The 26,519-nt window shown below is 42.7% G+C and overlaps 1 protein-coding gene across 2 annotated transcripts in view; it reads left to right on the plus strand.

The window, feature by feature from the left end:
- LRP2 (LDL receptor related protein 2) overlaps nucleotides 1-26,519 on the plus strand; it is a 144,755-nt gene that overhangs the window by 63,319 nt on the left and 54,917 nt on the right. For both annotated transcript variants that reach the window (XM_083625423.1, XM_083625422.1), the window contains exons 20-41: nucleotides 1,110-1,247; nucleotides 1,483-1,764; nucleotides 2,312-2,551; nucleotides 3,355-3,474; nucleotides 3,862-3,978; nucleotides 5,302-5,679; nucleotides 8,522-8,770; nucleotides 10,220-10,431; nucleotides 11,451-11,635; nucleotides 13,077-13,305; nucleotides 14,504-14,681; nucleotides 15,599-15,727; nucleotides 17,422-17,588; nucleotides 18,484-18,627; nucleotides 18,790-18,899; nucleotides 19,511-19,688; nucleotides 20,185-20,398; nucleotides 21,235-21,474; nucleotides 22,687-22,875; nucleotides 23,804-24,724; nucleotides 25,512-25,677; nucleotides 26,082-26,240. In XM_083625423.1, the coding sequence (XP_083481549.1) occupies nucleotides 1,110-1,247; nucleotides 1,483-1,764; nucleotides 2,312-2,551; nucleotides 3,355-3,474; nucleotides 3,862-3,978; nucleotides 5,302-5,679; nucleotides 8,522-8,770; nucleotides 10,220-10,431; nucleotides 11,451-11,635; nucleotides 13,077-13,305; nucleotides 14,504-14,681; nucleotides 15,599-15,727; nucleotides 17,422-17,588; nucleotides 18,484-18,627; nucleotides 18,790-18,899; nucleotides 19,511-19,688; nucleotides 20,185-20,398; nucleotides 21,235-21,474; nucleotides 22,687-22,875; nucleotides 23,804-24,724; nucleotides 25,512-25,677; nucleotides 26,082-26,240 (4,945 nt within the window). The remainder of the gene's footprint in view (nucleotides 1-1,109; nucleotides 1,248-1,482; nucleotides 1,765-2,311; nucleotides 2,552-3,354; nucleotides 3,475-3,861; nucleotides 3,979-5,301; nucleotides 5,680-8,521; nucleotides 8,771-10,219; nucleotides 10,432-11,450; nucleotides 11,636-13,076; nucleotides 13,306-14,503; nucleotides 14,682-15,598; nucleotides 15,728-17,421; nucleotides 17,589-18,483; nucleotides 18,628-18,789; nucleotides 18,900-19,510; nucleotides 19,689-20,184; nucleotides 20,399-21,234; nucleotides 21,475-22,686; nucleotides 22,876-23,803; nucleotides 24,725-25,511; nucleotides 25,678-26,081; nucleotides 26,241-26,519) is intronic.

The following is a 26,519-nucleotide window of genomic DNA, read 5'->3' on the forward strand; positions in this document are numbered from 1 at the left end:
TGGTGGCCTTGCAGGTGTTGTTGTGACTCAGACTTCCACCAGCCCCAGTCAGCATGTCCCAAAGTGTAAGGGATGGTGGGAGTTGCAGCCCAACAACATCTGGGTGGCTTCAGGTTCCCTTATCTCGGGTTTATGAGGTTTCACTTCTTCATTCACACGCAAACAGAAAATGCAGGTTTCAGCCTTGTATCTGACTATCTGACATTGCAAGTGCAGCTTTGTTCATTTTCTGTCTGATTTCCAGTATGTTGTTGTTGTTGGTTGGTTGGGTTTGTTTGTTTTTAATGAGGGAAATAATGTTGGTTCTGAAACTCCGTGCTGTAAAAGCTGTTGTTGTCGCTTGCTCATATCACCAAATGTGAACGATGCCATTCACCATGGCCTCTTTCTGGAGCAAGTATGTGGAGAAATAGACTGAACCTCACATCACACATTCATTTTCATGCTGCATCACCCAACTCCCCATGTGAAATTCTACAATGGTCCAGAGATCACTTTTGCAGTATGGATAGAAGAGAAGAAGAGTTTGGATTTGCTATCCCGCTTTATCACTGCCCGAAGGAGTCTCAAAGTGGCTAACATTCTCCTTTCCCTTCCTCCCCCACAACAAACACTCTGTGAAGTGAGTGGGGCTGAGAGACTTCAAAGAAGTGTGACTAGCCCAAGGTCACCCAGCAGCTGCATGTGGAGGAGCGGAGACGCGAACCCCATTCACCAGATTACAAGTTTACCACTCTTAACCACTACACCACACTGGCTCTCACTAATTCTGAGGAAGAGTTGAGAATTGACTAGCACCCTAACTTCCCTAAGTGGAGATCGGCTTAATGGAACAAGGCTTTCTTGCCTCCCTCTTCTCTGTACTTCACTTCCAGTTTGTTCCTTCCAGTTGGGGGAACCTCTAGAACAGCACTGGGGGGCAGGGGCTGCAGCAGAAAAAGTGGAATCCATAAAAAACCCCACCCACCCCCACAAACACGGCTCACAGTGGGCACCTTTGGATCCAAACCAGTACATATGCCCAGTCAGCTTTGGCACGTGAGCATTCCTGTTGTTCACATATAATAATAACCTCTGTAATGTTTTGGTTTTTTGGTGGGGTGTTGCAGGTTATGCATATTTCACTGACTGGAGACTTGGCGGAATAGTTCGGGTCCGAAAGTCTGATGGAGGAGAAATGACTATTATTAGGAGGGGAATCAATAATATCATGCACGTGAAAGCATATAATGCTCAGTCTCAAATAGGTAAGCTTATCTATTGTACTTTTTCAAGGATGTATGTCGAAGCATCTTGATTTGCAGTAGCATTATCTGTTCAACTCCTTTAAACATTTTCACAGATTCCCAAGTTTTTGCCCTTCCATTTTCAACTTTTACCTTTTGTGTCTCAGGAATCTTTTCCTTCTTCGGGAAAGGGGGTGTTTTGTGTTTCCATAGTGTTGCAAATCTTGCAAATTAATCTTTCATTGTGTTTTTGAAGGCAATAACTACTGTAACAGAGCAACAAATCCCAATGGAGACTGCAGCCATTTCTGCTTCCCAGTGCCCAATTTTCAGCGGGTTTGTGGCTGCCCCTATGGAATGAAACTGAGCTCTAACCAGTTGACCTGTGTGGAAGATCTATCCAACGAGCCTCCCACTTTACAGTGTGGTTCATACTCCTTTTCCTGTGGCAATGGCAGGTGTGTACCCAGGTACTATCGATGTGATGGTGTGGATGATTGCCACGACAACAGCGATGAACAGAACTGTGGATCCCTCAGTAAGTATTGTTTGTATTCCCCCCCCCCCCAAAAAAGTCACTTTTTTCGTTCAAAAATTACTCAGTTGCAGTCCACCTATTGCAACAAATTGGAGAACATAGTGTAAGCCTTCAATACCGTTTATTATTATTTTTTAAAAAATTAGTTTTTATTAATGATTTTTTGTGTTACAAAACAGATAAACAGGGAAAGGTGCATCTATTGTCTCCACTTTTGATCCATAGTCTTTTTGTTTACATTTAGTGAGAGACAATTTTGTCATAGACATCTTGCAGCTGGGGGAAAAGAGAGCTCGCATTCGCAGTAAAAATAAATAAATACATAAACAAAGGGCCTACCCACACGATGCTGACACAAATCCCTGCACCAGTAATAGGCAATAGAATGAAATACCATTTATGTTACTCAGACCTAATGAGTTTTCTCCCCCTCACCCCCCAAATTGTGTTTTTACATTGAGTGGAACATCTTTGTGTGGTAGCCAGGAAGGCTGGTTTTGGTGGCATTATAACTCAAATCTTCTCAACGTTTTATTTTCTCGTTTAGACAATTCTTGTGCTTCGTCGGCCTTTACCTGCAGAAATGGCCAGTGCATTCCTAACCGGTGGCGATGCGATAAGCACAACGACTGTCTCGATAGTAGCGATGAGCTCCACTGCCCCACGCAGGGCCCCACTTCCTGCCCGGCAGCCTTGTTCACCTGTGACAACAGCAAGTGCATTCCCAGAATCTGGCTGTGTGATACAGACAATGACTGCGGTGACGGATCAGATGAAAAAAACTGCAGTAAGCATTCAAATAGGGAGGATACAGCGCTGTGCTTAGTCTTTCTCAGCAATCTGCTTCTCCAACAACAGCCCAAAACCTCTCCTGCCTTTTAAAACCCAAAGCAGTGTCCATGTGGTCCCCTTCCAGGCCCTGAACAGTCCCAGATACTTTAGCTCCAGGGTACCCTAAGCCCCTTCAAAGTCGTTGCTTACCTTTCTCTGTGGCTCAGCTTCTACACAGCTCTGGCTACCGTTGTAGGAGTAAGCCACAGGTAGGGTTGGGAATGACTCCTGCCTGAAGGCCTGAGGACCCACTGCTAGTGTGCATTGGCAACACGGAGCTAGGAGGACCAGTGGTCTCCTAAGGCAGATTCCTATGTTGATTCTAGACTAAACTAGTTGCACTTAACATTGAAATAGGTAGGACTTAAGTCATAATGAACTTGTTCTACTGGTTCCAGGGAGATTTTCCTTCTTAGAAAATACATTTAGGATGGTGCTGCACAGAGTGTAGCTCTGTAATATTCTGCATAGTGTGTTAATGCAAAATAGGGCTATGGGAAAATAGGTACAGCGGTACCTCAGTTCTCGAACGTCTCCATTGACGAGCGTTTCAGAACCTGAACGCCGAAAACCTGGAAATAAATGCTTCCATTGGAAGCCGAACAGCTTTTCTCAATTGAATTTGCAGACTGCCCTTTGTGCCTCAGTTTTCAAAAGTTTCGGAACTCGAAAGGTCTTCCGGAACGGATTACTTTTGAGAACTGAGGTACCACTGCATTCTATTAAGTTGGTGTTTTGTTTTCATGCTGTCTTGCTTAGCTTTCACAGAGACATGTGAGCCTGGTCAGTTCCAGTGTCCTGATCACAGGTGCATCGATCCATTTTTTGTGTGTGATGGTGACAAGGATTGTGTAGATGGAGCGGATGAACATGATTGCAGTTAAGTATCACCTGCCTCCTCCTTACACTTGACATTTTCATCTTCAGGGCTAGTCACACTTCTCTGAAGTCTCTCAGCCTCACTCACCTCACAGAGTGTTTGTTGTGGGGGAGGAAGGGAAAGGAGATTGATGGCCGCTTTGAGACTCCTTAGGGTAGTGATAAAGCGGGATATCAAATCCAAATTCTTCTTCTTTTTCTTCTTCTTCTTGTACTTCAGGGAAATGGGTGAGGCAAGCATTCCTCCTGTCCTCTACAATCCCCAGGGATATATATTTAGTCGTAATCACTGCCTACCATGTTCTTGCTCTTAGTACAATGGCAGAGAAACTGTCCAAAAGCTTGTCACCAAGTGAAACCTGAGATAATCTTTCTTTTTTATTTTAGTTTACAACTGTAGTTCCAATGAGTTTAAATGTGCAAGTGGAGACCAGTGTATCAGCAATTATTACCAATGTGATGGTGTCTTTGACTGCAACGATCACTCAGATGAGGCTGGTTGTCGTAAGTACACAACTGACCCAAGACATTTGGCTGCCTGAGGCAGAACAGCAGATGCCTGTCCTCCCAAGTCAAATTACTTATTACCCAAGTACTTGAGGGAGAAAATCCCATATACACCTCCTTTCCTCCTTGGCAGTAAAAATACATATGTGATTGATTGAATAACTAGCAATTTGCTGCCCTTTAATGACATCCAAAGTATGCTGCCTGAGGCAGCTGCCTCACTCTCCATAATGACAGGACTGGTCCTGACTATAGGAACAGACAAGGTTCCCTGTTACTAGTGAAATATTATGAAGAATTGAACACGCTGGCTGCAGACAAGATGAGATGTCTGCAATAACTCAGATATATAACATGACATGGGTTAGATCTCACATGTCTTCTGAATCCAAATTTGAGTCAAGATTTTGTTATACTGAACTGCTTTGTGTATAGTTTTAGAAACAATTCACACATTGAAATCAACAAGAGTTTTCCTAATGGCTTCAATGAGATGTGCATTAAATTCCCTTTTTAAAAAATACAGGAAAAAAAGAAATATCAACACTATAATGGCAGCAAGAGGGAACGATGTTTGAACAAATGAAAACTCTTTTTATATGACTACAAAGTATCCATACCGCTTTATATTTTTAAGTGAAAAAAATCTTAAATCAGTTTACAACCGGCATCAAAACAATCAAAGAGAACATTCCAAAATAAAATATTATAGAAGAAAACAAGATACAAAATGCACATTAAGAACAACATAATTAACAGGAAACTTAAAATATCTGAAACATTTCAAGGTAAAACAGTACTAAAAGGAAGTGAAATATAGAATGCACATTTAAAACAGCATGCTTAGCAAAGGAATAAAATTAGCAAGAGAAAAACGCCCTGCACTTCAGGCAAAGGCCAGGGGATAGGTGCAAGTTTTTTGTATTAAAGCATATCCAAAATGTTTGGTTATATTTTTATATAAGTAAAATTGCTGCTGTCCACAGACATTAAATGGAATGTGTACTAGTCTCTAATATCTGTGTCTGAAGAAGTGTGCATGCACACGAAAGCTTATACCCAGAACAAACTTAGTTGGTCTCTAAGGTGCTACTGGACTATTTTTTTTATTTATTTCAACTGCATCAGACCAACACGGCTACCTACCTGAACCTAGTCTCTGATATGTCATTCTGTCATGTCAAGGGTGGTCCTTTGGCAGTTCCTCTTAATTTCGAAAAATTTGCTGCCCCTCGTGTCCGAAATGTGTGCCACAGCTCTGCTTGCTTTCCCACCAATGCGTGGACTGTCTCCCACATGCTTCGTATGACTATGTTTCAGCCACGAGGCCACCTGGGATGTGCCATCAGAATGAGTTCCAGTGTCAGTCGGATGGCAACTGTATCCCTGCCAACTGGGAATGTGATGGGCACCCCGACTGCGTGGATGGCTCAGATGAGCATCATCGATGCCCCCCCAGGACCTGCCCTCCTTCCCTTTTCCACTGTGACAATGGGAACTGCGTCTACCGTGCTTGGGTCTGTGATGGTGACAACGACTGCCGCGACATGAGTGACGAGAGAGACTGTCCCACTCAGCCTTTCCGGTGCCCCAGCTGGCAGTGGCAATGTCCTGGCCACAGCATGTGTGTAAACCTCAGCAGAGTTTGTGACAATCTTGCTGACTGCCCTAACGGAGCCGATGAATCGCCCTTGTGCAGTAAGTTACCTTTTTTTAAGGGCAAATGCAGGATGGACCTGCAAGATGCCTGGATATTGGATGGGGCAGGAAAATCCTAGGGAAATCCAGCCTATTCTATTTTACAGGGTCATTGTGAAAGGTAAAATGGGAACAGCTATATATGGAATCCTGAGCTCCTTGAAGGAAGAGTGGGATACCAACATAATAAATTTTAAAATACATAAAGCTCACAATCAAGTATAATATACTTGTTTGTATGGTAAACCTGCAACTTAACGTGGGGGTTATGTTCCAGGGATGGTGCCTAAAGCCAAAATTGAATATAGACAAAGCACATTTAGTGGCAAGTGGGATTGCCACTTTCTGTCTGCTTTTTAATTTAATTTATTATTATTTTTTGCTATCCACATAAAGTTGAATGTGGACAAGTTAAATGTGCATAAATTGTGGGCTTACTGTATATTAATTGCAATATCTGGAGCCCTCAATTGCATGGCCCCACCGTAACTTGCAGGCCTTTTGCAACTGTACAACACCGTATGTTCCTTATTTTCAGCAGTGCTTCGGTTGAGTTTAATATGTTAAATGTGTTTCAGACTTTGCTTATATCTTCAAATACTTGTTAAATTCACTGTCTATGAGATTGGGACATAATCAGTAGTTTCTTTTAATTTAAATTAAATTTCATCCGGTCTTTAATATTTTCTGTACAATTTCTAACTTTTATCTGATAATGATCTCAAAAAATGGCAAGCGGCCAGAAGTCGTGTTTGTGATGATTACTGTCAGTGTTGATTTACACTTAATCCTAACTTCTTTCTTTCTTTCCTCCTTTTTTTCTAATCAATGCACATTCTCAGATGAGCCTCAGCCAGGTATGAGTCTAAAGCATACTAGATTAATATTTTGACACCAAATTGCATTTGTTAGCTAAGGGCTTGTTTACAGAAACAGGTATTCCTGAGAAGGTTTCAAAGACACTGGATTTGGGTTTGGTTTTTTTTGCTGAACCGACAAACTTTATTGAGGGGGGAACTCCAGAATGTGGCAGCCATGTATTCATCCTCAATAGCTCAGCAGACTGCATTATTTCAGATAAATCTCCACTCCTCTCACTTGGGCATCTTCAGAATTCTATGTGTGCGTGCAAAGGAAGTGCTTTCACATGTGCACATGAAACCAGCTAAATTTTCAATTCTAACTATTCTGCCACATCACATATCTCTGTGGGGTTTCCCCCAACTTTCAGGATCATTTTGTGGGGTTTGGGGGGGCATTTAACAGGCTGAGATAGAAAACAATCGCAGAAAACCCTTGGTATGTGTTCACCATAATTGATCCTCTCTATCACAGCCACAGTCACTTAAAAGGGTTCAAGGGGAGCCAAAAGTTCTGTACAGTGGAACCTCGGGTTGTGAACATGATCCGTGCATGAGGCACGCTCGCAACCCGCAGCGCCGCAGGTTGCAATTCAGCACTTCTGCGCATGCCCAAAGCGCGATTTAGCACTTCTGCGCATGTGCGAGTGCTGAAACCTAGAAGTAACCTGTTCCGGTACTTCTGGGTTCGGCGCGGTGCACAACCTGAAAGCGCACAACCTGAAGCGTCTGTAACCTGAAGTACCACTGTACTATCCATATGTTCTTGTTCTCACTTCACTTTGTCTTCAAATTGACACCTTGAGCTTGTGGGGGGATAGGAAGAAACAGCAACTCAGATTTAAGCTACACCAACCCTGTATTCTTCTCTCTGCATACCTGATTATGTAAAAATAAGCCTCCAATTACCACAATTCCTATTTCTGGTATTAAACCATTCCTTTTTATGTGCTAGTGGTGGGAGTGGGTGGGCAATCCAAGTTCTTTTTTGAGCTTCTTGCAGCCTACATTTAGACTCCTAAATTGATCCATTTTTGTGCTGTCAAACAGCGGTGGGGAACTTGTGGTCCTCCAGATGTTGCCGGACTCCCCAACTCTCATCAGCCTCAGCCAAGATAGCTGATGGTTAGGAATGATGGGATTTGTAGTCCATCAACATCAGAAGGTCCACAGGTTCACCACCTCTGCTGCTAAAGAAAAAAATGTAGATTTTAGACTTTAAACTAGCAAAGTGACCTGCTAGTATATGAGTATGTTTGAAAGGATCATGAAGCAAAAAGCGAATTATTTTGACTTTGCATCTCATCATAACATCCAATACCATATTTACCTCAGTTAGTTTGTGGGGTGTGGGAGGTGGGGAGAACTCATATAGGCAGCAAAGGATTTGTGGTTCATTTGTGGAAACCATAGCTGGGACTTTGAAGTAATGTTTCCCTCATTTATTTATTTATTTAAAAAGCTAGGATGGCTTTCTGTCTATCAGTTTACTTGCTATGCCATTTGAGGATTCTGAGCACCGGCTGTTATTTTCAGATGCCTGTTAGCTGACGATACCTTTCAAAATCTTTTTCTGCTTCTGGTACTACATGGATGGCATTTCAGCAATGACAGCCCACAGCAAAAGCAGGCCTTCTGTGCTGGCTATAAGTGTTAATACCTGCCAAATTGGCTCAGAATTACCTCAAAACATGTTAGTTATATGTATACATATCAGTATACATTCCTTTTACTTATAACTTATTTAGTGCACTTGTGGCCCTCTAGATATTGTTGAATTCCCAACCTCCCCAGCCAGGGAAGATGGGAGTTGGGAGTCTAATCATAATATATGAAGGCCCCAGGTTCCCCAATCTCTCCTACTCCTACATAAGAGCAGGCACTGTTACTTTGCATTTGTTACAACTCCCTTTTCTATACTTTAGGGGAATTGAGAGGTTTTCATACCTGCTGGTTTATGTCCCTCTCCCATTTATTTGCAGACCAGGAGAGCTGTACGGATAATAATGCCGGATGCACACATGACTGTATCCAAGGCCCCTTTGGCGCTCAGTGTTCTTGTCCCTTTGGGTACCAGCTGGCCAACGACTCCAAAACCTGCGAAGACATCAACGAATGTGACCCTCCAGGGTTTTGCAGCCAGCACTGCCACAACGAACGAGGGTCTTCCAGATGTTACTGTGACGAAGGTTATGTGTTGGAACCCAATGGGAGGACTTGCAAAGTAGCAGGTGAGGAAGGCAAAGATAAGTCCATAAAGACAAGTGCACATGTAGATCCCCATGTCCCTAGCTATCCTGTGGCCTTGGCAAAAGTTTGTCCACTGTTAAGTCACTTGAAACCCACGGTATTAAGTAAGAAAAGGGGTGGGGGTGGGATTGAGCTGGTGAAACTTGCAGGAGTTTCATTTGGTTGCTCAGCTTCTCCTATTTAAATTCAGTTGTTAAAAATTAGCATACAGTCAGTGGTCGTATTTAAATTGGCATGCAGTCAGTGGTTATATTTATTTGCACAGAATAATAATAATAATAATTAATAAAAAAATTATTATTTATACCCCGCCATCTGGCTGGGCTTCCCCAGCCACTCTGGGCAGCTTCCAACAAAATATTAAAATACGGTAGTGCATCAAACATTAAAAGCTTCCCTAAAGAGGGCTGCCTTCAGATGTCTTCTAAAAGTCTGGTAGTTGTTCTCTTTGACACCTGGTGGGAGGGTGTTCCACAGGGCGGGTACCACTACCGAGAAGGCCCTCTGCCTGGTTCCCTGTAACTTGGCTTCTCGCAGTGAGGGAACCGCCAGAAGGCCCTCGGAGCTGGACCTCATTGACTGGAAGCCCTCCCTCTGTGCCTCACTGTGAATTATAGCATTTCACTGGAGGGGCCCCCTAAACCCTTTCTTTCTAGATGGCAAAGAGGAACTGCTGCCAGCCGGAAAGTACTGTATATAACATTTTTATTTTTTCTTAAATTTGCATACCACTCTATACCTGCAGGTCTCAGGGTGGAGCAACCAAATAAACCCCCACCCCAAAAACCCCACACATTTAAAAAGGGTATTGAATGTCAGTCAGCCAAAGGCCTGGTTAAAGAGAAATGTTGTTTGCCTGGTTCCTAAAGGTGTATAATGAAGGTGCCGAGCGAACCTCCCTGGGGAGAGCATTCCACAAGTGGAGAGCCTCTTTCTTCATGGACAGAACATTCCCATTCCTGTTTGTGGAGCAGAGGAAGCTGTCTTATACCGGGTTAAGACTCTTGGACCCATCTAGCATAGCATTGTCTAGGCCAGGGATAGTCAACCTTTTTATACCTGCTGCCCACTAGTGCATCTTTCTTGATGGTAAAATTTCCTTACCACCCACCAGTGCTCAATGGAAGGAGGATTCAGCTCGTGCCATAGAACCCCCTACTGCCCACCTAGAATCCTGAAACGCCCACTAGTGGGTGGTAGGGACCAGGGTGACAACCCCTGGTCTAGACAACCCCTGGTCTCATGCTTTACTGACTGAGCTATCCCTTAGAGGCCTCTGTAGCATATGCTCTGCTGCTGAGTTCCTGTCACGAAATTGAGGCCACTACTAGTCCAAGGGTGGCGATTTTATGACTGGCTTTTCCTTCAGCAGGTTTCTGTTTTTTTAAAAAACTGTTGCAGAATTTACTTGACTTTGCCTGTTTTTGCAGAATTTGGGAATCTCCTCTTGTTGGTGGCAAGCCGTAACCAAATTGTTGTCGACAACATAACTTCCCACGCGCAGCACATTTATTCTTTGGTTCGCGATGGAAGGAACATTGTGGCGGTTGATTTTGATTCGGTTACTGATCGAATCTTTTGGTCTGACACCACACAGGACAAGATTTGGACTGCCTACCAGAATGGGACAGACAGGAAAGTTGTAAGTCTCTCATGGAATGCAGACATTGGCCGCATGTCACGATTGCATGGCGCCCCTGTGTGTGTGTATGTGTCCACTTCTTCACTTGTGGTGTAGCTAACTTCTTTACAGATGTTCATGCAATGCGCAGATGTTGAAATGGTGGAGCCAGCTATTTTCATTTGTGTAATGCATGAAGGGACTTGCTCCCATGGCAAACGCCATTGTTTGCATTCTTTGATCCAGTGGAGTGAAAAGTGCTGCACAAAGGCATGTGCTGACCTCTGCGATTTCCCCAGATGTGGGAAATTTGACATAATAATTTGTGGTAGACCCATCTCTCACAGTGCCTTGCCTTAGCGCTTGTTATGTACGTACGCTGTTGGGAAAGGGAGTAGAAAGCAGAGCTCTGTTATGCACTGTGGGGATCATGCATGACTGCTAAATGTTGCAGACTGGATAGAGGATTTGCTCGTTTCATTTGATGTCTGTCCATTGTTTCAATCCGCAAGGGCCCCAAAGGCAGCTTTCATTTTCTTGATGCTTGCGAGTTTTTGAATGAATCCGTCTCTGAGGGTTTTGTACAGCAGTTTTACTTCCAGTACACTGCTGGGCAGATTCTTCCCGTAATAAAGGAAACAAGCTAAAAATGCACACGGCACTATATTTCCTAGTACGTAATTGATAGTACTTGTGACTTTTGTTTACCCCTTTGCTACTGCAGAGCCAAGTCCTCTTGCTTCTCTTGAGCTATTAATGTATCTTTAACGTTACTCAAATACTATCCGAATATGAGAGCAGGCCAACTGCTTCCAGCCATAAGCCATTTGTTTGTAGTAGTTTTAGAACAGCAATGAATCGTTTCATTGCAGTGAATTAGTCTCTTTGGGAACATGAGTTACACAGCATAGCTCTCTTTTTGCTGTCAATAAGAACGAAGCTGCTCCTTTCCTTTTCCATAGACAGTTCATTAATTTTCACTCATTCTGGCTGTAGCAAACTGCAAGAGCACTAACTTGTTCCTTCGTGGTTTCCGGCAGGTACTTGACAGTGGTGTTACTGTAACAGAAAGCATCGCAGTGGACTGGGTAGGCCGCAATCTTTACTGGACAGACTTCGTTCTTGAGACAATCGAGGTCTCCAGACTCGATGGGAGCCACAGGACAGTGCTGATCAGTGAAAATGTAACAAACCCAAGGGGACTAGTGTTAGATCCCAGGACAGAGTAAGGTTTTCTCCTTTTTTCAAAAGGCACCTTTCAACAATGGGATACTTGCTTCCTTGGGAAGGGCAATTTAGCAAAGAATTACTGAATGAACAAACTGTAGTGTTATATTACCATTTGCTAGTATTTGTATGAGGTGTAGTAGTCAAGCCACTTGACCACATTCCCAGAAGTTGTCGTTGAGTTCTCCCAGAAGTGTTGTCCAAAGCTTAACCCTAAGCAAAGTACACAGATTGAAATCTGTGGGTTTTGGATCAGACTGGCCATCTTGTGCCACTTGACCACTTCCAGTTCACCCCATTGTTAAGCAGCTCCTTATACAGGGAATGTGAAATTCATAGGACATTAGGTGTAGTTCTGGCTACGTTCTATAGTCCTCCTATTCCATAAGCTGTAGGAAATGGTCTGACCCAACCATGCCAGCCCAATAAATCCAACGCTTTGGCCAGCTTGGATTAGTCATCATAGATACATTTAGCAAACACTTTTTATTGTTTGCATGGTATATTTGAAAATGCATCAGCCACTTAATTTACATAAGAGATTATTTGAAGAGTTGAGGGCTTTACGATCCCAACTTTATATATTCTCCATGAACTAGGTTGTGTTAGTTCAATTTGAGAAACAGTGGAGCATTCTGGAGAGTTAGCAGCTTGCTGGGCCTGCTCCAAGAGCAGAGATGCTGTTTTGCTTCAACCTAGATGCTATTATAATTTTTTGCTCCTTGTTTTCCATAGACAGTAAGTTTTGAGAAAAGGGGTCAAAGGACATAAGGAAACATGGGCTGAGACACCTTGCTCTGCATGTATTTTTTTGAAAGAGTATATGCTTCTCTCTCTCTTTTTTTTGCAAATGCAGGATCTTTTCCTCCTTTGCACAGTTTATATATTTACTGGCAACTGAGGTTTATACGTCTTTGACTCCTTTGTTTAGAAGCAGTCAGCTCCACTTCTTTCAGGTCTGGGGTTCTTGTGGAAATGCTTTAAATCAACTTGGTGTCGGAACCACAGCAAGCATCTTGACGAAGTCTCGTTTAATTAATATGGTTGCTTATTACATTTCTGAAGCCCTGACGAGGCTGATTTCAAGGCTGAAACTAGGGGCAATGTGTGATGACAAGCGTTTCTGGGTAGGGCTGTCTGAACTCTGCCCTAAAAATAGAGAAATTAGGAAGAAAATAGCCCCATTTAGGCCGCAAAGAAAGCTGGGCAGGGGACTAAGGCCAAGGGCTTGGCTTGCCTTAAGGACACCTAAGTGAGCTCTTGGCAGAGGCAAGATTCAAACCAGGGACTTCCTGGCCCTTGGCTCTCTCTCTTAGCCATTACACTATAGCACCTTTCAATACACCAAAAGCAGCTTTTGTGAATGAGGTCCTTTGACATTTCCGACTGTACCAGTGGTACCATTGCTCCTGCGATTGTTAATCAGTTGTTTTCCACAGTGCTCACGTGATGTTCTGGACAGACTGGGGCCGGAATCCCCGAATCGAAAGAGCAAGCATGGATGGCACATTACGAACCACCATCGTCAGTAAGAAGATCTATTGGCCCAATGGACTTTCCATCGATTACCCAAACAAGCTGCTGTATTTTGCCGACGCCTATCTCGACTACATTGATTTCTGTGATTACAACGGAAACAACAGGCGCCAGGTGGTGGCAAGTGACTTGGTATGAAAAGGAAAAAACAAGAAAATTGGCTGGGGGCGCAGGGTGTGACCATGGATTCCTGTATGGTGCAAATGGCTTCTGTGTTCTTCTGTGGTGAGGCAGCAGGTCCCAATCTTCTGAATTTACTCCAAAACTCTTGCGTCCAAGTCCAACACCTGTCCACTGCACCATGACAGATTTCTGAAGCCATTAGCCTACAATATATTGCTTAAAAGCCACTTATTTAAAAAAGTCCTGTGGCTTGCTGTCTAGTTCCTGTATGGGATGCAGTGCTTTGAGAGAAAGAACATAGGGCAACTTTGTCTTGTAGGTGTTGGCTTAAGGCTGACAAAGTCTATTGAACTTAAAAAGACTAACACATTTGCAGAATTCAGACATCCCACCGTATCGTGATTTTTGGGACCCAAAACATGGCTTTCATAAGAAGAGAACTATTCAATCTAAGCACAAGAGAGCAAAACTGAGGAGGCTGATATGATTTCTTTCTTTTTCTTTTCGGAATAAATTTGATTAGGGTTTATAGAGAATACTAACAAAACAGTATCAAATATTGTTTCCTCTGTTTTATCCAAACTAAGACTTTGATATAAATACCATAAAAAAATAAAGAAAAAGGAGGGGAAGAGAAAGAAATAAGGAGAAAGAGAGAAATAAAGAAACAGAAAAGAGGTTAAAAGAGAGAGTGGGGAATAAAATCCAGAAGGTAAGGGACTCCTGATTCTTCATCCGTCCACTATTAACAATATTCACTTCATCCCCTCCAATATATGACCCAACAAAGCCACTTTCTATAAACAAACATCATCTTCAATCCTCAAATCCAAATGTCATTATTTCTTTTTCACTCAACAGGTCAATGAGAGGTTTCCAGTCTTTAACAAATATTAACAATGGCTTTTCTCTGATTAAACATGTTAATTAAACATGTCAACATCTCTCAGCCAAGTCCGTTAATTTTAACAGCCATTCTTCCATTGTTGGCAATAATGGGTCCTTCCACCTTTGTGCGTAGCATATAAAAGTCTTGCAGCCTGGAGTGATGCTTACATTATTTCTCATATTTTACCGGGTTGTGGGAGAAATTACACTTGAGAGTAGATGTAAAGATTTCTGTGCTGTGCCACTTATTCTGGATACCAGTAACAACTGTAATAGCAACAGTGCTAAAATGAAACTGAGCCCTTTGCCCTTCTTTTAGGTGCTGCGACATCCTCACGCGCTGACCCTTTTTGAAGATTTTGTATACTGGACGGATCAATACACCCACCGAGTAGTTCGAGCCAACAAGTGGCATGGAAGAAATCAAACCGTGATGGTTTATAATATCCACCAGCCTCTGGGCATTGTTGCAGTTCATTCTGTGAAGCAGCCGGCCGGTAAGCTCAGCCAGTTACGATTTTGCAGCAGAAAAGCAAAACCATCCAGTGTAAATATTAGTAGACACCAAGAATATTTTGGATACTTCCAGCGATGATATTGGGCAAACTCTCCAGGGCCACAGCGCTAAAGCAGGGGTGGGAAAGAGGGTCCACCCCTGCAGGCCATTTTGACACGTGGGTGGGATTGTCCATCTGTCAGTCCCCTGATGTCACGATGATGTCAGGTCATCTATTTTTTATTTATTTTTTTAAGTACAGGCGCAGCTCCAACTGTTAGGAGACCCTTAGAAAACTACTGTTCCCAGCATTCTTTGGGGGAAGCCATGATTGTTAAAGCGGTATAAGGATGCTTTGAATGATTGGTGTGGATGAGGTGTATGAGTACAAGGAGTTAAGAGAAAGCAGACCTATTTAAAGGGCCTCATGAGCAGCTTGCCTCGCAAATCCCTACTGTTGTTCTAAAAGTATAGGTTTTCTTTTCTTTCTTTTTTAAAAAAAGGTTTTTATTAGAGTTTATAAAGAAAAATACAAAGACTATTGTCAAATATCGTTTTTTGTCCAAACTAAAACGAGAAAGGAAGGAGAAGAGATAGAGAAAAAGGAATAAAAAAATATTTAAGAGTGAGAGAGAGGAGGTAAGAAGCTAAAGAACTTCCAATTCTTCATCTGTCTGCTAATACATAATTCACTCCATCCACTTGAGTATAACCTAAAAATAAAGGTTTTCAATGCAAACCAAGATTCTGGGACATAGTACCGAGACGCCATCAATAACTAGTCTTAGCTTGATGTAAAAAGCCAGATGTGACAAACCAGTGGTCTTGCCTAATTCCCTCATTTCATAACATGCCATGCTATTACTCTGTTTTTTTTCCAATTTACTGTATCAATGCTTTTATTTCTCTCTCTCTCAGGTATCAATTTTTGCAGCTCATCCCCCTGCAGCCACCTGTGCTTGCTTTCTGCATCAGGACCACGGTTTTATTCCTGCGCCTGCCCGTCTGGCTGGACTCTCTCCCCTGATCATGTGAACTGCATGAGAGGTGGGGTCATGGGAACTGTAGCGGGAGAGAAAAAGAAAACCACAAAACATGCCACTATCAGGGAAAGACTTCTCTAGTCCCGGTCTGGTATTTCAGCAGAGTATAGGGGGGGAGCAAATCTCCCAGATTTTGTTGTTATCATTTTCAGGAAACACTGTGCAAATGCAGTTTATAAAATTAGACCGCCAAACCTGAAATAGTAGGCATGTTTTGAAAACATTTCAGGCTTTGCGTTACATGCATTTAATATGTGTAGGACTCCACATTCTGTAGACTTTTCTGCTATACACTGAAAACATACTGTATTATGATAAATGTTAGAGTTCAGTCAATTGGACTTGATAATGCACAAGAATACCTAACTTCCTTGGAGATGCTCTGGCAGGCCGTGGGTCATGAGACTTCAATAGGATAGATTCCCATGGGATTTGAGCATCCTTACAGGATGCTTAACACTGCAATCCTATGCCTCCATACCTGGGACTAAGCATCTCTGGAAACAGTGGTTAGGAGCCTAAGGTTCCCTTTTCTCTGGGAGAATGAGCTTCCTCAATGGAAGAAGTGATAGAAGGACTTCTTTCCACTTATGGAAAGAACCTTTTGGATCCAGCCCAGCAGGACTCAGCTTCTGAGTTAACATGCACTGCACAGTGGTTTTAACAGAGAAGAGCAGATCTTAGCAAACACAAATATTACACATTCTCATTCAGGATTTGGAAAGAATGGGGGGTGGGCTGGGCTTGACCTTTTCCCCTGCAGAGATTGATTGGGGCTGTAATCCTTGCTGACATTGTTTAGTTCAGCTTGCCAACAAGAAACTTTCAGCAACTGCACTGAGTCGCGTTTGCTTGCATTGTTTTCTTTTCACCACAGTGATATTGTTTAAGTCTGCACAGCTAATTGGTGGAGCCAATATTGCAAACCATCACGATGACAGAAAAGCACAAAGTCCCAAGCAACACTGTTTTCTTGTTTTTTAATCATCGCATGGCAGTTTGATCCATGATATGCAACCCTTGAACATTTTTGTGTTTCCCTCCTTTCACTGTGAAGCTGTTAAAACCATTTTTTTTGCTCCCCCCTTTTTTTAAGCAGTAGAGCTGTGTAGTAATATGGTGGTCCGGTTCTCTTAATATGCAAGCGGTTCAGAATTTCAGGACATTTCAGGCCTCTGTGATAGGCCACACTTTGATCTCGGAAGGGCTGTGTGGGGAGAGGAAAGTATCTGCTATTAGAGTTGACTTCGTGCTTGCAAGTCAAAAAATAGGGCAACAGCTGCTGAAACGCAGAGTAGCTGCAAAGGTGACAAAGACTTGAGTCTCTCTTGGATGCCGATTTCAAGAGGACTGCTCCAAAATTAGTGCTTTGATGACATGGATGCCTTATAGGAAGGGACCAAAGCTCAGTGGTGGAGAGACACACCTTTTATGTTAAAGGTTTCAGGTTTGATCCCAGGCATTTCTATTAAAATTAAATAAAAATACCTCGCAGCAGATCCTGGAGAGCCAGTGAGTCAGAGCCAATAATACTGGGCTGAATGCACAAATAATCTGACCTGGTATAAAATGTGTTCATACATGTGTTTCAATGAGCTGAATTTCCCCCAAAAATTTAACAAGCCAGAGAATTACATTTTCTTCTTTTTAATAAATACAGTAGAGTAAAATTTTGCTGCTTATCATGCTGTTTTGTAGTCGAAGAGCCGTTCCTTATAGCCGTAAGAGATAACATAATTTACGGCATTTCTCTGAACCCCGAGGAAAAGACCAATGATGCAATGGTTCCAATAGCAGGAGTGCAGAATGGATATGATGTTGACTTTGACGACTCGGAACAGATGATCTACTGGGTTGAAAATCCAGTAAGTAAAATGCAGTTGCTTTGTATAGCTGTTGGTTGGAAGCGCTCTGCTTTGTAAAAACTGGTGTAAGGAATTGATGCTTTAGCCCATTGATAGGCATGCTGACTTCTATCTGCAGGGCAGCCCCAAATGGCTTATTGTACTTTGCCTGTTTTGCCACCCTGTGCTTGGCAGGTAGGCTGACACCATCTTGTGAAGCAGGTCATTCATTGCAATCTATTACGAAAGCCGAATTCATTATTTGGCTTGCTTGGAAGAGCTGCCAAATGTCAGGCCTGCAAATATTTTTTTTAAAAAGATATTTTATTATTAACTGCACTTGTAATTCACATTTTAGCTGAAAGAGCCCCCTATGGTGGCAAACTATATCAAGGTCACATTCATGCACAATGAGTTGCATTCAGCGAAGTCGTGCTCAGAGTAGACTCACTGAAATTAACGAACCCAAATTAGATGTGTCCATAAGCTTCAGTGGGTCTACACAGAGTAGGACTAGCATTTAAAACACATGGCTTCCCCCAAAGAATCCTGGCAACTGTAGTTTGTGTAGCTCTGTGAGGGGTAAACTGCGGTTCTCAGGATTCTTTGCATTTGTAGCCTCCTTTTCTCTCTACCCCGATTCTTTGCATCACTGTTTAGGACTGGCACATTTATTTTCATTTATCAGACAGTAGCTGCCATCCTAAATACACTTCTTTGGGAGTTTGTGCAGTGGGACAAACTTCTATGTATAGAAAGTGTGTAATCTGGGGGCTTTATTTTATTTGGTTCTTTTTTACATTCAAGTTGTAGTAGACCCAAATATGCCTCCTTAGAGCTTGTAATGCTCTACAATACACATGTGTAAGACGTTCATGATTTTTCAACACTTGGCATTTGTTTTTTCTATCTTCAGGGGGAAATTCATAGAGTGAAGTCAGATGGAACAAACAGGACAATATTTGCCCCAGCATCTATTGTTGGTTCCCCTATGGGCCTTGCTTTAGACTGGATATCTGGAAATCTGTACTACAATAACCCTGCCACACAATCCATTGAGGTAAGCCATTATTATCTTCAGGATAACAATTTTAGGATCAAAAAATACTTGGTTTAACACCTCAGCTAAGTTGCTTACAGGTTCACTGCTGTGCCAACAAGTGTGCAAATTGTGATTTAAAGTGCCTTCCTTAATTTCTGTGCCATACGGTTTGTTTGGTAGGTACTGACGCTCCACAGAGAAGTAATTTATCGAAAAACACTAATCACCAATGATGGTACTGCTGCAGGATCTGGAAGGCCAGTTGGTATAACCTTGGATCCCATTCACGGGTAAGTTCAATAAATTGTTTCTGGCTCTATCAAGGTTTTATATTCCTGGCTACCAGGTTTGTGTCCCAGGGAGGTCACTTTCCTGCTTTCCTGGTCACTGGATTCCAGATTAGCTGAGACTAGCTGAGATAAACCAACTCCAAAGCACAGTTTATGAAGCTGGCTTCTTTCAACTAACCATACTTAAGTTTAACCACAGTTTCGGGTTTGAACAGCACATTAAACTGAGGAAACCTCCGGTCTCTTTGTGGCCAAGAGAGGGAAGCGGAAGCCAACAAGCCCTGAGGGTTACTGAGGCTCCTAATTGTTGTAGCACTAAGCCATTCAGTTTAGCATTATGTCCAAACACCACTTGTAGTAAAACACATCGTTTTGTGCTAATATAAAATGAGGGGTGTTGTTATACACGCTAAATAAGAATTCCACAAAGCAATTCTATGAAGGCCTACTCAGAAGAAAGTCTGAGGCCATAGGAGCCTGCTGTTAGGTCGGTGTGCATAGGATTGCAACCAGAATGCCAAAACTCTAAATGCGTACACACACACACACATTGGTTACTGAAAACCCTCATTTCCTGCTTTCTTGATGATTGAAATAACATTACGTTGCAGGAAGCTGTATTGGACGGACCATGGAACTGAAAGTGGGGTCCCAGCCAAGATTGGCAGTGCGAATATGGATGGCTCAGGTATCCAAACCCTCTTCACTGGTAATCTGGACCATGTGGAGTTTATCACAATTGATATCAAGGAACAAAAGCTGTACTGGCCAGTCACAAGCACCGGAGTGGTATGTATGCACATATAAACTTGGGTATGTTTGTGTGTCTGGCTTCTGCTACTTATCACAGCCAAAGAGTTATGAGCTTTAAAACAGAAATGATGAGGTGGTTAACGTTGAGGAGGGAAGAGATGGATCCATCACAAAGTATTTAGTGTGCAGCTTCGGGTAGTTCTGGCATAAATTCTGCATTGCAAATTTTTAGCGGATGATTAATTTCTAGAGTTAATAGGAATGCTTAGCAGAACGATTCTGTGAATGTCTACCCACGGAATTAAGTCCCATGGTATCCAGGGGAGCTTACACTTCTGTTTATGTGATCCAAATGGTTTTTATTTGGGATGACTTTTGGGTTTTTCTGAAAACAGTTCATTCATAACTGGGAGGGAGAAGGAAAATTAACTGCCAGACCTAGATATACTTTAATTTCAGGCATGGAATTCTTGTGGACAGAGATCTGACTTCACAGTCAGTTGTAATACAGTCCATGTCCTTTACCTCCTAGATTGAACGAGGGAATGTGGATGGCACTAATCGGATAACGCTGGTTGTTCACCTCTCTCACCCGTGGGGAGTGGCGGTCTATGGTTCTTTCCTGTACTACACTGACCGGGATTATGAGGTCATTGAGCGGGTTGACAAGTCCACAGGAGCAAACAAAGTGGTGTTGAGAGACAATGTTTCAGGACTGAAATGCCTCCGGGTGTATTATCGAGACAGTGAGTATAAGATGTCACCTGTGAGAAGGTTTCGCAAATTCCTAATTTTGAATTGCTGTTGAGCTTGTTCCTCAGCACCAAGTACAATGCTTTAAATAATAGCTAAATAAACAAAAATCCAGAGGGAACAAGTCTTAACTACAGGGGTTTTTTTACCTGTGCAGGTAAAAGCGTCAGATTACTGGACTGGGGTTGGGTTAGCTATCCAGATTGACCTGGGGCATTGGAAGGAAGAACTTTTCATTTCAGCTGTACATTTATTGTCGTTTGTTGGTTCATTTTAAAAGCTTTTATCAAACCAAATCAGCTAGTTTTGACTCTTGTGGAACCTTACAATTTTATTTTATTTTTAAACACCCTATCAAATCCAGTAAAGTTATCAGAGTAAAATAAAATAAAATCTCACTTGCTTAAAACGTAGCAGCCTCAAGCAACACTCCTGCAGCCCACTGTGCCATGGTCACAGACAGCAAGCCCACCTGACGAGCTATGCTTCCATCATTTTACTAAGGACAGGTAGAGAGATTTCCAAGTGGGCTTCCCCGAGAAGATAACTCCACAACCACAGCCCTAGATTACAAATTTCCAAATATAATTCTCTCATACATGTTTATTGTTAACAAGTTGGTCCATATAGTGGGAGTTTAATTCACTTGCATCAATCTGTTGTTACTTTTGGATTTCTTTAAAAATGCGTTTTCTTTTTTTACTAGTAGCTTTGGAAGGTTCTTATTTCATTTACAATCCAAGATTGCCGTCCCCTTTTTTGTTACTGCTTCAGGGTGCTCATGACTCGCTGTTAAATGTTGGTTCCTATGTCTGTCCCTGCTTTATAGATTCTGCTGGTTCCTCAAACGGCTGCAGCAACAACCCTGGGACTTGTCAGCAACTGTGCCTGCCTGTGCCTGGTGGACGCTTCTCTTGTGCCTGTGCTACTGGGTTTCGGTTAAATCCGGACAACAGGACCTGCTCCCCTTACAGCTCCTTTGTCGTCGTTTCCACGTTGTCTGCAATTAAAGGCTTTAGCTTAGAGGCATCTGACCATTCTGAAGCCATGGTCCCCATGGCAGGAAGGGGTAGGTTGAGACTACAGGAGATGAGCAAAATCCTTTTATGCTTAATGCCATAATCTACTGTTGCAGATGGATAATGCCTTCTGTGTCTTTCCTGTAAAACGCGTGTATTTAATGTCCTGAGACTAAAAGTCAAGTGCGCAAACCAGCTAAGCAGAAGCGTTTCGATTTAAGCCAATTTACCTTCAAAGTAAATAGGCTAGAATCTACAAAGCCTGGAACATGGGAACAGAGGGCAGATTCAGATTCTAGTAATTGTATAGCAGTGCTACACAGGGAGACCATAACACAGGGATGCTGCTGGACTCTCAACTGCCTTCCTCCTTGACCATTGGCCATGCTGGTTGGGGTTGTATTCCAACAGTATCTGGAGAGCCACAGGGTTTTCCTCTCTACTGTAGCATTTTAAATGTCCTCGCCAATCATATGCATAGTTTCTACACAATTGCTACAGAGGCCACAAGTATTGGAGTGGAAGTTGTCTGTGTTATTGGGACAGAACACCTTGATAAGTGGTTTCAGGTGTTAAATACTCTCTGTGGAACATCACGTCAGCATGTCTGTAAAGGGTACAAACTCAGGTGCTAACTGAACACAAGGAAGACTTCCAGAAGAGAGCCCCAGGAGAGCTGGTGCACCAGGAATGACCTAGACCGAGATCTTATTAAATAGGATCTAGGCCAGTGTTTCCCAAACTTGGGTCTCCAGCTCTTTTTGGACTACAGTTCCCATAATCCCTGACTACTGGTCCTGCTAGCAAGGGATGATGGGAGTTGTAGTCCAAAACCAGCTGGAGACCCAAGTTTTGGAAACACTGGTAGATGCTATAGCCTTTTCTGGCTGTCAGCCAGGCCCTGATCTAGACAGGCATTTACACAGACTTCCCTTTCCTTCTGAGAAGCCTTGTTTGACTAGTTGGGCACTTTTCTGGTGCCTCTGGAGTTCCCGTCTGGCTCATTGTTTCTTCTGCTCTTGTATTCCTGAGGATTTCCACCTTGTGGTCTGTGATGTAGCTGTAAAAGTTCAGGCAACCAGTATGGAGTCCTCTGGTGCCACGACTGGAGTGCTGGCATGCAGAGGCTCTGCTTGAACGGTGGGCTCCTCAGAGTTGTTGACAGTGTCAGGGTTCATTGGACCTTATCTTTTCCATTACCTAAGCAGTGCATTTTAATACAATTAATTAAACGACCTGCTTCCTTACTTACTATTTTTCAGGGAGAAACGCGCTACATGTGGATGTCCACATGCCTTCTGGTTTCATTTACTGGTGTGACTTCAGCAGCAGAACTCCGTCTCAGAATGCAATACGCAAAATCAAGCCAGACGGTTCTTATTTTAGGAACGTCATCACAGATGGCATAGGATTCAATGGAATCCGTGGTATTGCAATTGATTGGGTAGCTGGTCAGTATTATTGCTGCTTAGCAAACTTGTTTCTAATACTTATCTTTCAGAAGCACTTATGCCAAGAATTAAGTAACATGAAGAATAATTATAATGACCTGTTAAAGCAGAGATGAGAAACCTACAGCTTAAGGGTCAAATGTAGCCTGGCAAAGGTTTCGGTTTGACCCATGAGGCTATTTCGCCCAAACTGTGTCCTGCCAACCTGTCAAAGTTGGCCCGCAGTGGTGGGGACAAATAAGGATCTAACCTACAGAGGAGAAGGGAGAGGGGAGCCTGAGACTCACTGGTGCTTGTTCCTGTAATGTTAAGAAATGGTTTAGCATTACATATGAATGTGGGCAATTGGAAATTCAAGTGAAACAATGTGAAATATGTGAATCTAAGGCTGGCCCTGGAAGGATGTGTGTAGGAAGACACAAGTATAGCTGCTTGTAAACCTGCAGGAAGAGCCAGGGAAACTGCCTTCACCATGGTTTGCTGAGTAAAGATGTAAAATTTAATCATGCAAACCACAAAGTTTGCAAATCCAGTTCAAACCCAACTGATTTGTGGGCATCCGTTAACCATGGTTTAGGTATTCAGATGTAACACCTTTTTTTAGTATGTTGGAAACTGATGTAAGAGTTTGACCCTAAAAAGTGGTTGAATCTTTGATGTATTATAGTATTTTAATATTTTTTTGGAAGCCGCCCAGAGTGACTGGGGAAGCCCAGCCAGATGGGTGGGGTATAAATAATAAATTATTATTATTATTATTATTATTATTATTATTATTATTATTATTATTGAAATAAACACCTTGAATAAATTATGACTAAGAAAAATCTGATTAAAATCAAGAACATTACAGGACCATCCTGAAAAATTATATACTTTCTGTACTAGGTTATCATACTAGTGTTTTGTTTTATTTCATTGCACATAGGAAATCTCTATTTTACCAATGCATTCCTGACTGAGACATTTGTAGAAGTTCTTCGCTTAAATACGTCTTATCGCCGCGTTCTACTTAAAACCACTGTGGATATGCCGAGGCATATTGTAGTCGACCCCAAAAACAGATTCCTCTTTTGGGCAGACTATGGACAGAATCCCAAAATAGAACGTGCCCTTCTTGACTGCACTAACAGGACTGTGCTGGTCTCTGAAGGCATTGTGACCCCACGTGGCTTAGCAGTAGATCACAGCAACGGATACATTTATTGGGTGGACGATTCTTTAGACATGATTGCAAGAATCCCACATGACGGTGGAGAGCCTGAGATCGTCCGCTATGGCAGCCGTTACCCAACTCCCTACGGCATTACTATTTTTGAAAATTCTATGATTTGGGTGGATAGAAACTTGAAGAAAATCTTCCAAGCCAGCAAAGAGCCAGGCAATAGCGAGCCGCCATCAGTTATAAGAGACAACATTGATTGGCTGAGGGATGTTACCATTTACAACAGCCATTATCAGTCACTGTCGCCTGCTGACATCAACAACAACCCCTGCTTGGAGAACAATGGAGGCTGTTCTCACCTGTGCTTTGCATTACCTGATTTGCAAGCGCCAAAATGTGGGTGTGCGTTTGGATTCCTAGAAAGCGACGGCAAGAGGTGTTCTGTCTCGACGGACAACTACCTGATCTTTGCTTTGGAGAACGCCATTAGCAGCATCCATCTGGACCCTGAGAATCACAGCCCTCCGTTTCGTACAATGAACGTATTGAGAATTGCAGTAGCTCTGGACTATGACAGTGTGAACAATGTGATCTACTTCACTCAAAGCTCTCCTGCGGGCACAGGAAGAATCAGTTATGTTAGTATCTTCTCAGGAACGGGTAACCCCACTGTAGTGGCATCAGGTAAATATAATTAAACATCAGAAACCAGGAGTTTTATTGCAGCCTGGTCTTATAAATATTTACTCAGGTGAAAGTTCAAAGTGATCTAGAGTGATCTGGTGAACATTGTATACTTGACACTCTAAAAGCTTTTGATAAGACTCCTAAGTAAGCTTTAAAAGTCATGGGATAAGAGGACAGGTCTTCTTATGGATCAGTAACTGGTTAACTTACAGGAAGCATAGAAGAGGAATAAATGGATAGTGTAGATCAGAGCTTTCCAAACTGTGCCGCAACACGTTAGTGCGCCGACTGCAGTGTGTAGGTGTGTCACATGAATACTCCCCGTGCTCCTCCTGGGGCTGGAAAGGGTTAGTTGAACCTCCGGTTTATAGTAGAACTGAATTACTGCAATCACGAAATGATGCAAAACCGAGTTACTGTGTCGCGAAATGATGCGTGTCCAAAAAGTGTGTCGCCAACTTGAAAAGTTTGGAAAGCTCTGGTGTAGATGATCTTGTGGTAGGGGTTAAATGTGAGGTAGCTAAATTTGGTGACAGCACCAAATTGTTTGTGGTGGTAAAAACGAGAGGGGATTACAATGAGCAGTCTTCCCAGGTACAGTAATGGGGCCTGAACTGTCAGTGACTGACCAGGAAAGAGATCTGGGGGTCATGGTGAATAGCTTAACGGAAGTCCCATTGAAGACTGTTGAAGCTAGAATAAGAGTGTTTTTGGTGCATCTTATGGTGGTTTTCACACAAGGATTTATTTGTTCCCTACATTGTTTTGCTCTCTGCGTCTTAAGATTTGGGAACTCCGGATGGCATTGCCTTTGACTGGATCAGCAACAGGCTTTATTACAGTGACTATCTAAATCAGACTATCAGTTCAATGGCTGTGAATGGCTCTAATCGCTCTGTGGTGGCCCGTGTTCCACGACCAAGGGCCATCGTCTTGGATCCTTGCCGAGGGTAAGTTATAATTTTTGTGTGATGGAAAAAGGGATGCCCATTTCTGTATAGCTGCTTGTCTCTCTGACTAGCATTAATATGGGAGTTATTTTTAAAAAATATCCAGTTCTACTTTGTGATCTGCTCCTTTCCCATGCATTGCTTAGGGCCTCCTTCCCTTAACTGGTGATTTTCCAACTTCCAACCTCCATCAGCTCCAGCAGGGCCAGTTGCCAAGGATGATGGGACTTGTAGTGCCTAGTCCTCCAAGCCAAGGCACAGAAGAAGATGCAATTTTATCCACCACCCCATATACACCCCCCACTTCCTTTTCTTACTTATAGGTGTCTTGCTGTTCCAGGTGAAAATGAGTTATTTTACTGTCTCTGACTCCTTTTCCAATTGTCAACTGTATTGTCGATCAGGTACATGTACTGGACCGACTGGAGTTCTAGTCCAAAGATAGAGCGAGCCACACTTGGAGGTAACTTCAGGACTGCCATTGTAAGCACCGACTTAGTATGGCCAAATGGACTTACCCTTGACTATGAGGAACAGCAGCTGTATTGGGCTGATGCAAGCTTGTACGTATTTTGTGTTCCATTTGCTGCATGTTTTACTGCTAGGCTTTCTCAGCTTCTGTCAGATGTCTGCATGGGGTCCTTTAAATAATATGCAGCTGTTTATTAATTTAGAAACCGCATCCAGAGTAAATACTAATGATTCCAAGTGTTTTAGAAATGTTAATAATGCGAATTAGGGCTCGGCAATACCTGGTTTTCAACATCACGATCAGCTAAACAGCACAATATACGGATATATCACAGTGTCTGAAACAGGGATGTCACCAAGTAGAGATGATC

This window comes from Podarcis filfolensis, assembly GCF_964270895.1.
Source record: "Podarcis filfolensis genome assembly, chromosome: 1".
Lineage (NCBI taxonomy): Eukaryota > Metazoa > Chordata > Lepidosauria > Squamata > Lacertidae > Podarcis > Podarcis filfolensis.